Source organism: Phalacrocorax aristotelis, chromosome 3, assembly GCF_949628215.1.
Source record: "Phalacrocorax aristotelis chromosome 3, bGulAri2.1, whole genome shotgun sequence".
In the NCBI taxonomy this organism is placed as follows: Eukaryota; Metazoa; Chordata; class Aves; order Suliformes; family Phalacrocoracidae; genus Phalacrocorax; species Phalacrocorax aristotelis.
The window spans coordinates 101,337,091-101,349,108 of NC_134278.1; the positions used below are offsets into that span (position 1 = coordinate 101,337,091).

Below are 12,018 nucleotides of genomic sequence, written 5' to 3' on the forward strand. Positions count from 1 at the left end.
CACAGTAATTTTTTCCATCCTTGATGTCAATTCCCCACACGTTTAGTGTGTTATTTCCTTGGCCTATAAGAAAGCTTGGCCTGATACCCATGTTGCCTCTTATGCAAGAGGTAACTTAATGGCCAAAATGGCTGAAAAATGTAATCTTTTTCATTAGATATCCAACTAGTGTCTAGCTTGCTACAGTACTAGTTGGGTGCCTGCAGTTCAGCATGTTGATGCAACATTAAATATTTGTGCTGGTGGACAGCAGGTTGATCATGAGCCAGCACTGTGCCCTTTTCACCAAGAAGGCCAATGGTATCCTGGGGTGCATTAAAAGTAGCATGGCCAGCAGGTTGAGGGAGGTTATCTTCCCCCTCTACTCTGCCCTAGTGAGACCACATTTGGAGAACTCTGTCCAGTTTTGGGCTGCCCAGTTTAAGAAGGACAGGGAACCGCTTGAGCAAGTCCAGCGGAGAGCTACAAAGCTGATCAGGGGACTGGAGCATCTCCCTTATGAGGAAAGGGTGAGAGACCTGGGTTTGTTCAGCCTCGAGAAGACTGAGGGGGGATCTCATCAATTCTTAAAAATATCTGAACGGTGGGTGTCAGGGCAATGGGACTAGATTCTTTTCAATAGTGCCCAATGACAGGACAAAGGACAATGGGCACAAGCTGGAACATAGGAAGTTCCATCTCAATATGAGAAAAAACTTCTTTACTGTGAGGGCAACAGAGCAGTGGAACAGGCTGCCCAGAGAGGTTGTTCAGTCTCTTTCCCTGGAGACATTCAAAACCCGCCTGGATGTGTTCCTGTGCCCCCTGCTCTAGGTGTCCCTGCTCAAGCAGGGGAGTTAGACGAGATGATATCCAGAGGTCCCTTCCAATCCCTACCATTCTGTGATTTCAGACTTCATATCAACGCATGTTCTTCTGCCTACCTTTTCATTCTCCTATACATATTATATAGAACTTGTAATTTCTAGCTGGACTCAAATGAAAATATATTGCTATTTAAGGTAAAATATAAATATATTATTTTATTAGGAAGCATTGTGCTTTACAGATGAAGCAAAAGTGTTTTCCTTTGGGGAGAATGCATTTTCTGTTTGGGTTCTGTTGCACAGAATAAACATCAGTTTAAAGGAACAGAAGGATGGTGGAGTAATACAAGATCTAGGAGCATTTGCATCTGTGTTCCTGCACCCTTCCCAGTAGGTTTGATCTTGGTACTTCGCTTGAACAACCAATTCCTTAAACTTTGTTCTATAATGCAGCACTTTTGGCAGAGGGAGCAGCTGATGATAGCTGTTTGTAGTAGACTCTAGAAGGCTCTCTGAGTCTTTGTTTAATATAACAGCTCATGTGTTTAGTCACTGAGTTCCTATGACCTAGATTCAGAGTTTTAAATACCATAAATATTCTGTGTGGTTGAGTAAGCGTCTTCCTGCAGAATTCAGCATTAAGTGAATTTAGGCTTCTACAGTTGAAATTCAGCCTGTGGTAATGTGGTTTTGTTTGTTTTCCATACTTCAGAAAGTAAAAAAATGTTGTTCTTCCCTCCCCATCAGTGCCCTAAGTAGACCAAATTTACATAATCTTGCTAGTGTGTTTGCTTTTACAAATGCTTCAAGGAAGAGCTGGTTTGACAGGGACCATGAGTTTGCAGCAGCTGGCTGCAGCCTCTGTGCAGCAGTGCTCCAGAGGCTGGCAGGGCGCTCTCTGTCCCCTTAACTGCTGCCTTGGAAGCAGCCTACGCTTGCCTGTTTCTCAGGGCAGCTATTGTGCTCTCTCGTCCTCTCCAGTGGAGGAGATTGAACAGATGAACAGCCTGTTCCAGCAAAAGCAGCGCGAGCTGGTGCTGGCGGTGTCAAAGGTAGAGGAACTCACCAGGCAACTGGAGATGCTGAAGAATGGCCGAATTGATGGTTACCACGACAACCAGTCAGCTGTAGCTGAGCTTGACCGCCTGTACAAGGAGCTGCAGGTAATGGAAAGCCAGCTCGTGACCCACAACGAAGGGCTAAAAAGTTGGTTGGATTGTTTCTTACCTTGTCTGAAAGAAATCCCATTGCTCCTGTTTCTGACAGAGCTGCGTGGCTGCCTGCATGCTGAGGATGGAGGGTTAGTTTTACTGGGTTCAAGGCAGACAGGGGAAGGAACTCCCAGTGTATATACCTCTCCTCTCTGCAAAATTTGGAGACTAACCAACATTTTCTCCAGAGAAAATAATCTGAGTTTGCCAGCATGACTTGACTTTTTAGAAGGCTTTTCTCTTTGTAACTGTTTCCTGTCCCCCATCCTGAAAGTTAATTTGTTTTGATTTTTGTTGTTTTTCCCATCCTCCCCACCCCCCTGCCCTGCTTTGTGAATTTATTCAGTTGAGGAACAAACTGAACCAGGAGCAGAATGCCAAGCTGCAGCAACAGAGGGAGTGTTTGAACAAGCGCAACTCAGAGGTGGCAGTCATGGATAAGCGTGTTAATGAGCTGCGGGAGCGCCTGTGGAAGAAAAAGGCAGCTCTGCAACAGAAAGAGAATGTACCGGTAAGTATGGGATATTTAATAACACAAAAATTAGTCTCATTTGTGGCCCATACAGTCTGAAGTTAAAAACTTGCTTGTAGGGAAGGCTGTTCAGGTGCTAGGCTTGTTTTTATCCATACCTGGTGGAAGCCTTGTATTATTAAAGTACTTTTCTTGGTACATTGGTGTTAATCTACTTATTGTTTATGGACAGGAACTCTTCTTATGCTGACGTGGATTTTTTTTTTCTATTACTACCTTATGTTTATATCGCTTAAAGCTTTTTTAAAAAAACCTTTTTAATATTGGGGTATCATTTTCTACTTGGTTTATCTTTTTTGAGTTCTATTCCAAACTCTGATGGATGGATACTGCAGCATAACATTCTTTAAATTTCCTTTTTCCCCCCCACCCCCAAAAGGTTTCTTCAGATGGGAATTTACCCCAGCCAGTGGCTTCTGCTCCAAGTCGAGTAGCAGCAGTAGGTCCTTATATCCAGTCCTCTACTATGCCACGTATTGCTTCCAGACCTGAACTTTTGGTGAAACCAGCTTTTTCGGATGGGACACAAGCTTTGCAGGTACCTGATGGTCCACTGAAAACACAAACTCTGCCCAACATGAGAGCTGGGAGTAGTTCACAAGCTAAAGCTCCTGCAGGTAATAGCTTACAATTAATATTTCTTTCCAGAAATGTTTTGCTTTCTTATCTAACAGTTCTGTCTCTTTTCTGCTTTCTTTTTTTTTTAAGCAAAGTATTGAGATGTCAGTCTTGCAATTTTCCTGCCTTAGTGAATATATTTTTATAAGGACTGAGGTTATACGATTCAATGTGTTATAAATTAAGTAATCCTCTTAGTGAGCAATTTGGGTTGTTATACAGCGTAGAATATAGGAGGATTTTTCTGTAAGCTAGTAATTTGTTTATTTATATTAAAATACTCCTAAAAACTATACAGCCGTCTTTATGTTTCTAGAGGCAGCTTTAGGACATACATAGTAACAACCACGCACCTGGACTTAAAAAGTAGCAAAGCCAAGTTTTCTGATCCTGCATTTTGGAAATGACACATAGAAAGGATTAACCAACATCACAAGAAATATTATAAAGGAGGCAGTTGATTGTAGCACAGAAATAGCAATAAACTTGCTGACATGTTGATGGTGTAGGAATATGGAGAGGCATAAATCCAACACTTGGCATGAGGCTTGGTCTCTCCTGCTTGTAGTGTTAATGGAGATTTGCCTGGCTCTTCTCTGTGGCTTTCTCCTACGGGATACAGTTTCAGCTCTGTGACAGTTGAAGTCTGGAAAAACTGGAGAGTTACAAGTATCTCTTCTGTGCTATCTTGGGAGGAGAGGACTCACTTAGCTGGGAGATAGGAGAAACTCTGATCTTCCCAAAAGCAGAAGATGGGGGCTGAGGTTGTAGATTAGTTCTGTTATCTTTTATCTCCCTCCCTCTATCTCCAGTTCTGGCAGATATTATTAAAGTAGCCAGGACACAAAACCATTCCAATTGTCTCTTGCTGTACTGGAGAATGGGGAACTGTTCTGTTTTATCCAGTTTGTAGATCCTAAAACCACTTGAGTGGAATTTTAGCTCTTGTCCATATGAAACTTTCAATTTTGCTATATGAATGTGTGGTGGTGTGCTAGTTGAGCTAAAACATCACTCCTTAATTTTTAGCTTTTGGGAAAACAACTGCTTTCCTAGAGAGATAGCATCTGACACTTTGTCAGAATGAAACTTTTCTCTTGCTCCTTATCATTACTATTTGAATTTAATATCGCTTAGAATTTAGTAGAGAGCATTTGGTGAAATATTTAGTAGCAAGTTGCAAGCATTTTCTTAATTTCTTTGGAAGCAGACCACATGTCTACGCCATGAATGTAGACATCAGCCTTAATGCAGTGTGCCTATATGCACGTTGAATGTACAGATTTTTCTATTGTTTTGGGTATCACTGGCAGGATATATTTATGCTTTAAAGCATCATGCTTTTCTTTGCACGACATATCTTTCTCATCCCTTCTTACCATTCTGTCACTTAACTTACTGTAAATGTCCAAGGGAAGTTTCTTACTAACTGGAGAGAAGGCAGTCTGGAGATGTTTCTTGTCTGAATGCTCTAAGTGCAGGCATGTGCTAGGACAAATAGTTTTGCTGCTGCTTTGATAGTTGTTTCTGAGCTTGGTTTTACTTTCTCTTTTAAAACAAATGAGCAAAAATCTGAAGTGATAGGAGTTATAGCAGTTAACCTGTATATGATACTTGTACACTGTCTAGACCTGACTCTTACAAAAAACCCAGCTGTAATAAATAAGTCAATAAAAACATTATTTTAGCTTAATCTGTTCCACTTATTCTCTCCTAGGTTCAGTTGCCCCCAGTGCAAAACCTTCCCCATCTGCCACTGACTGGAGTAGTTCAAACACAGACAATCACATTAGTCAAGGATCAGCTTTGACTTCAGGAAAAGGACTTGTGACTATTGAAGGACAAGGTATGTTCTTACATGCTTGGCTAATCTTAAAATATTCAGAATCTAGTTAATGATATCTCTCTCTTCTAAATGCTTCAGTAAATACATAGAATTCATTTGAGAGCACAAAAAACCCCAAATAATATGGCCATATAAGCTTTAGTATGGTGTTGCAGGGATTTTTTTTTTTAAAAAAAGTTGTTTCAGGTGGTGAAGTAGGTACTAATGTCTTCATACATGCTCCTGTTCAATTTGCAAGATAGAGCATTTGGCAGGCCCTCGGGCCCTTAGTGCAGGGGTAGAATGGGTACAAGAAGCATCCCTTGCTTCTTGTACACTGTCTTTAGTATTGCACAGAACAAGACTCTTATTCCTACAATTCTGTTGTCCCTTTTAAAAGTCGTCCTCTCTCAACAGCTGAAGGAGAAACTTTTTTACGAGACAAAGAAAAGAAAGTGCGTCCATTCTCAATGTTTGATTCTGTGGACCAGTCCGCTGGACTGGGCACATTGAGAAAGAACCAGAGCAGTGAAGATCTCCTCCGAGAAGCACAGGTATGCAGGAAACTCAAATTACTACATGCCATCTGGCAGGGATTACTACACAGCTTTGCAAACATTGCTGTCAGGAGGCTCTTTGAAAAGTACCTAGGTCTTCTTTTAAAAGACTGCTTCTAAAGGAAAAAGTCTCTTAGGCTTTTAGTGGTAGTTGGTAACTCAAAATCGTTCCCTACAGTCAGTGTGGTGAAAATCTACATTTTGACTGAATAAGTAAAAATAGCTGTTACCTGCGCTAGTGTGTACGCATTTTTTTTTTTTGCCCCAAAGATTATATGTGCAGAGGCATTTGCATGGGGATTTTTAAATCATTTACACACTTATTTCACTGTTTAATGCAGCAGTGTACTTCAGATGTTTGATTGCAGCAAGACTTCCCACCTAAATCTTGGCACAAGGGCATGATTTGATCAGGTATGGGTGAAGTAACATAGAAGAACTGGGGATGACAAGTGCTCCATTGGAAAACCAGCTTCTTGCCTATGGATGCTACTAACTGCCTCTGCTATCTCTAGCGAAATTACTGTGCCCTGCCATTGCTTGATGTTTTAAACATAGCTGCTGCAGAAAGAATTAAAGGGAATGGGTTCAAAGTATAAACAGCTACAATGATAAAATGTTTCAAGAAGTTTCTTTGTGTTTCCAATGATGTTGTAAACAGTGTTGAAGCAACAATAGAAATCCTAGATACTGTGGTGTTCTTTGGGGATCTCTGGCCCTTCACGGTATAACTTCTAAAACATGTTTTGCTGTTTAAATCTTAAATTAACTTCTATTTGTCTTTCAGATAGCCAATAAAAATGTGACAAAAGTACCACCACCTGTCCCCACTAAACCAAAACAGATAAACTTGCCTTACTTTGGTCAAGCCAGTCATCTGCAGTCTTCTGATACTAAGCTAGATGGAAACCTGCAGAAGCTGCCTTTGGCTATCGTAACCATGGGGAACAAACAAAAGCCAGTGGCACAGCAGCCTTCCCATCCTTCTCAGCAGATACAGCAAAGGATTTCTGTACCTCCTGCAGGTCCTTCCTCAAGCCAGGACCAAATTCTTCCCTCCTCCAAACAGGAGAGTCCCCCAGCAGCAGCTGTGAGACCTTTTACCCCCCAGCCGTCCAAAGAGACTTCACTCCCACCATTTCGAAAGCCTCAAACTGTGGCCACAAGTTCAATTTATAGCATGTACACTCAACAGCAGACTCCTGGGAAGAACTTCCAACAGGCAGTGCAGAGTGCTTTGACAAGGGCACAGACCAGAGGACCACACTTCCCAAGCGGTAAGCATATCTACTGTCTTCATAAATATGCTTCCACCTGGTCTGTGGGTACAAAGCTGTTCCTCAGAGAAGTTAAGGAGGTTAGTGTAACTGTAAGGATCTTAGGTGGATCTGGCATGTTGTATATCAGCATTAACAAAAAGTGCAGAATATGTGTCTTGCATTTGCAAAATTACTAAACACGGTAAACCTGGTTACCAGGTTAATTCTGTTTCGTTGATCGTAACGTTCTGCTTCTTTGCCCTAGGTAGGTGAATCAGGTTTTGTGTTGTTCTTAGGTTTGTTGGTCAAATATTCACCCTTGTTTTTTCAACACCCCTCTCTGAACTGTTTTGCAGTGTATGGCAAGCCTGTGATGGCAGGAGCTGGTGTACAGAATCAGCTGCCGCAGACAGAGAATGTCTACTCGAACCTCCAAGGCAAGCCAGGCAGTCCAGAGCCTGAGATGGAAACAACAGCCTCCGCTCATGAGAATCACGAAACAGAGCGAATACCCCGTCCTCTTAGCCCAACCAAACTGCTGCCTTTCTTATCCAATCCATACCGCAACCAGAGTGATGCTGATTTGGAAGCACTACGGAAAAAGTTGTCTAATGCACCCAGACCACTGAAGAAACGTAGCTCCATTACCGAGCCAGAAGGACCTAATGGCCCCAATATTCAGAAGCTGTTGTATCAGAGGACCACTCTGGCTGCAATGGAGACTATCTCAGCTCCATCACATCCCTCCAAACAGACTGCATCAGCTGCCAGTCCTGAAAGCCCAGCAGAAATCCCAAATCCTTATCTAAGTGTAGAATTGGAAAAAGAAACAGCTGCTTCTATGCCAGAACCGGCTATTGCTGAGGAAGCAGAAAACACACCAGCAGATCAGAGTGAAGCTGTTCTTCCGTCTGTAGCTTTGGACACTGTACCTGAGGGAATATCAGATGGTGATGAACCCACGCAGCCAAAAATGGAAGAACCAAGCCTAGAAGCTTCACTGCCACTGGAGGTATATATGGAAGAATATCCTCCGTACCCACCACCTCCCTATCCATCAGGGGAACCAGAGAGTTTGGGAGAGGACTCACTCAATATGAGGCCTCCTGAAGTTACTGGACAGTTTTCCTTGCCTCCTGTAAGTATTAGTTAGCCTACAACTTGGGTGGCCTGCCAATAAGTCATCTCAAGCTCTGCCATAAATCCTGTGCATTTTATTGTAGAGCTTATGCAGATGTGGGAGAACAGTCATGCCGAATAGGCTAGAAGTCTTTCTGTGGCTATCTGTTCTATTTGTGTGATGCTCTTACTCCAGAGTGAATGGCAGTAATGAAAAGTCTCTGTTGTCTCTAGAATTAATGACATGATGAAAAGTTTCAAATGAAATTTGATACACAAATAGTAAAACTCTCCTGGGCTGTAAAGAACATTCCTTATAGAAGTCTGCGTACTACATCCAAAATGTACTTCCTTCTTGAGAGAAATTAAAATTATCTTTTTTTACAAGCATTTCCCACTATTGCTGATATGAGATGGAAACTAATTATCTTAATCCTGGATTGGGTTTATCTGAAAGTTCCCTGCTTGAAAAACAGGGAGAAACAGACTTCTTCAGTTTCTGCTTTAAAAACTCATTTGTACACACCAACTGCTTGCACTTCCTCTAGTGAAATGTTTTCTGAATTTTTCTTTGGAACCTGATTTAACATCAGTCAGTTCTCAAGTTGCATCAAAATGGAGTCTCTTTGGGCTAAGGGGAGGCAGCATTTTACCATCTTGTTTATTTTGGAAGTTACCTGTCTGTGGGGTACGGTCTTATCTCACTGTTATAAACCAGAAATGCTTACTGCTTTCAGTTCCTCAAAGAGTCTCTTTTAAAACCTGTCGTGAATGGAATTTTAATAACTTGGTACATGAAAGTGTTGGTGTTTGTGTTTTGTTCCGCGCCCCCCCCCCCCCCGGCCCCAATCATTTCAGTGCAGAAGAGTTAAAAGCTTTAAATATGCTTTTTAGCCGCCTTCATGGAATAGTCACTGCACATTTTCATGCTTTTAAGACTTTTGTCCTTGCTCCCTCTTACAAGGCAGCCTGAGTGGTAGGATTTCCTAACTTGTAAGCGCTTGTTTCTGGTTGGTTTTGTAACAATTCTGTGATGGCGAGAAGAAACCGGCCCAACTTCTTGATTTCATATTTAAAACTTGGGTTGTGCTGACAAGCTCTTTCTTTAAAAAGCCTGTACTTTTTGAGATTATGTATAAATCAAAAGGCAAAAGAGTATCTTCTGGGAATCTCTTCTTGTATATCTTTATCTTCACATGTTTGCTCTTGCAAAACACGAGTCATTTCTATTCATCTTTGCCTGGACATCTGTCAGAAATTTACATACCCTTATGAATAGTGTTTATTGCTGCTGCACAGCCAGCTGGGGAGAGCGCTGAGCTCATGTGTGCATATTCTCTGAAGGAAAGAGTACAGACTCAGCTATAGAAATTCTTGGTTTCCCGTATCACTGGGAACATCTAAAGCATTTTCTACACTTGGTTCTGTGTTCTTTCCAGAACTATTTTCTGTAACTATTTCTGTTCCTGTTAAACACTGCTAAACCTAAGGAAATGCTAGGAATTTAGCATCAGTGCTTAAAAAGTAGCATACTTTGTGGAGTCTTTTAAGGCTCTTAGTTTGTGTAACAACTTTGAGAACTACTGCTGAAATGGTCTGCATACAAAAAATTCCCCCCCCCGGATCTTTAGGGATTTGGGAGTTTTATGATTTTCATGTGTTTGATCAAAGTGACTTCTGTATTTGCGTAGAATAGTGAACTTCTAGAGATGAAGGCATATATATTTCATAACATACCTAGCCTACTATATTCATAACGTGTTGGGGAATTGGTAGAAAATAGTCTAAATTTAATATTAAATACTGCCTTAATTGGTCACTTCTGCTGTCATTCCCAAATAAGCAATTCTGTGTTTTGTTCTTGCCAAGAAAAAAATGCCTGTAACTTGTGCCTGTAACTTCACAGGGGAAGAGGACAAACTTGCGTAAAACTGGCTCTGAGAGAATTGGGCATGGAATGAGAGTGAAATTCAATCCCCTCGCATTGCTTCTGGATTCATCTTTGGAGGGGGAGTTCGACCTTGTGCAGAGAATAATTTATGAGGTACAAATGGTAACTTGTAAGAGAAGGAATACCAATCCTGGTTCAAATTGGGAAGTTGCAACTTTTCTGGACTGGGGAAGCTAAAATAATAGTACACAACGTAGATCTACCCTTGGGGAGATAAGTTCTAAGAGGACATGGCTGCTTAGAGGTCAGTCTTAAATCTAAGCGCTGGATACTTAGCATCAAGGCCGTAAATTTGCAGGACAGCTCTTTCCTGATTTCTTATGTAGTGTTTCATCCCGTCTGGCATGTTATCAGATAATTTGATAAGCAAAATCCACATGAATTTTCTTACAGTTAAATAGGCAAATATCAGAACTTTGTTATAAATGCTTTTAGTAAGTTATCAAGATGCTATTTCTCCGAACGGCTTTAAGTTCTCACTATTAAAAGGAGGCTACAAGCTTATATGTGAGTCTTGTGAGATTGGTTATTGCTGTAGTTGTTCTGCCTGTTGCTCATGTCCTTCATAGAAATATGGCTCAAAATCATTTTTTATATGTGAAGAGATGTTTATTGTAGAGATTCTAACCAGAATGTGAATGGCTCCTTTTCTGGCTGAATAGGTTGAAGATCCTAGCATGCCCAATGATGAAGGGATTACTGCACTGCACAATGCTGTCTGTGCTGGACACACAGAAATTGTGAAGTTCCTGGTGCAATTTGGTGTGAACGTGAATGCTGCAGATAGTGATGGATGGTAAGGTGTTCTTTAAGTGGTACCTTACAGGTGCTCTCAACAAGAGAGCTGCAGTTTGGGGGCTGCTACAGGCCTATTGCAAGACCCCTCAGTTCGCTCCTAAAGAGCTGGCAATGACTTTTCCACAGTAGAGCAACAGCAGTTATCATATGAGAATCATATATATGGGCATCATATGAGAATGCGCAGAGGAGAAAATAGGCAAATTATACTAATATTCCCTATATGAAAAAAGGTGTATCTGAGGCCCAGTAGGGTGGGCACAGTTGTCAGGAAATTGCTCTATTTCTCTGAGATCTTGAAAACAGCTTATGCATTATGAGCCATCTGCTGAAATCTGAAATTCCCAGTGTCTTCTCTGTGAGATAGCCTTTAGCTTACACATGCTCTGGGCAGTATCTGGCCCTGCAAGTATCGGTTCTTTGTCCAATACTTGGACAACTTAAAAAGAAAATAAAGCAGGAAACCACAACCTACAAACTAGGCTTGTAACTAATAATGGGTTACAAATCCTTCTCGCAGGTAGCTAGGGAGCTTATTTACAAAAGGCTTGGGGCAGTGTCCTCTTTTTCTTCTTTGCTTGCAGGACCCCGTTACACTGTGCAGCATCTTGCAACAATGTGCAGGTGTGCAAGTTCCTGGTGGAGTCAGGTGCAGCTGTATTTGCGATGACCTACAGTGACATGCAGACAGCTGCAGACAAGTGTGAGGAAATGGAGGAAGGCTACACACAGTGCTCCCAGTTCTTATACGGTAAGTGATGACAGCGCACTCCAGAACTCAGCTAGTGACTCACCTGGCACTTTTTGGTATGTTGTTGGATGAGGAATGGTTATGTTGCACACTTACGTTGTGTGCCCATGCCTTGGGTTCCTTTTGGAAAGAAAGAGGCTTTAGCCAGCTTCTTGTCACAGAATGAGGTCTATTGAGACTAACTTGATAATATTCAACCAATAGAGAAGATCTGAGCAACAAAAGGTTTCCCTACATGAAAAACCTTGAAATGAGTTAAGTGTGTGCATTGACAAATACATTAGTGTGAGGTGATGATCAGGTGAATTTTACCACATAAGTTTGGGTTTGCCTTTTTTTTTTTTAACATAAGACCAAAAGTGGTATGGATATTTCAGTAGGCAGTTCGTATCTGCTACCTGGTGTCTTTCAATGAGGAGTATTTCCTAATGTGCGCTTTAGAACCAAGCAAGCTATTGCCAAGTTTCTTCCTGAATGGAGGTTAGTACAGACTGAATTTTACTTTCTTTCTGGCCTTTTTCTTCTCCTGCATTTAAAAAGAAATCCCACATTAAATTTGGATTTTATTAAAATACAGGAAAACTTGTCTTT

General features: G+C 41.4%; 1 protein-coding gene across 2 annotated transcripts in view; it reads left to right on the forward strand.

Moving 5' to 3' along the window:
* Positions 1-12,018, forward strand: part of TP53BP2 (tumor protein p53 binding protein 2) — a 48,799-nt gene that overhangs the window by 30,737 nt on the left and 6,044 nt on the right. For both annotated transcript variants that reach the window (XM_075088782.1, XM_075088783.1), the window contains exons 7-16: positions 1,788-1,969; positions 2,364-2,528; positions 2,929-3,166; positions 4,885-5,013; positions 5,410-5,546; positions 6,337-6,826; positions 7,165-7,946; positions 9,834-9,971; positions 10,541-10,674; positions 11,261-11,427. In XM_075088782.1, the coding sequence (XP_074944883.1) occupies positions 1,788-1,969; positions 2,364-2,528; positions 2,929-3,166; positions 4,885-5,013; positions 5,410-5,546; positions 6,337-6,826; positions 7,165-7,946; positions 9,834-9,971; positions 10,541-10,674; positions 11,261-11,427 (2,562 nt within the window). The remainder of the gene's footprint in view (positions 1-1,787; positions 1,970-2,363; positions 2,529-2,928; positions 3,167-4,884; positions 5,014-5,409; positions 5,547-6,336; positions 6,827-7,164; positions 7,947-9,833; positions 9,972-10,540; positions 10,675-11,260; positions 11,428-12,018) is intronic.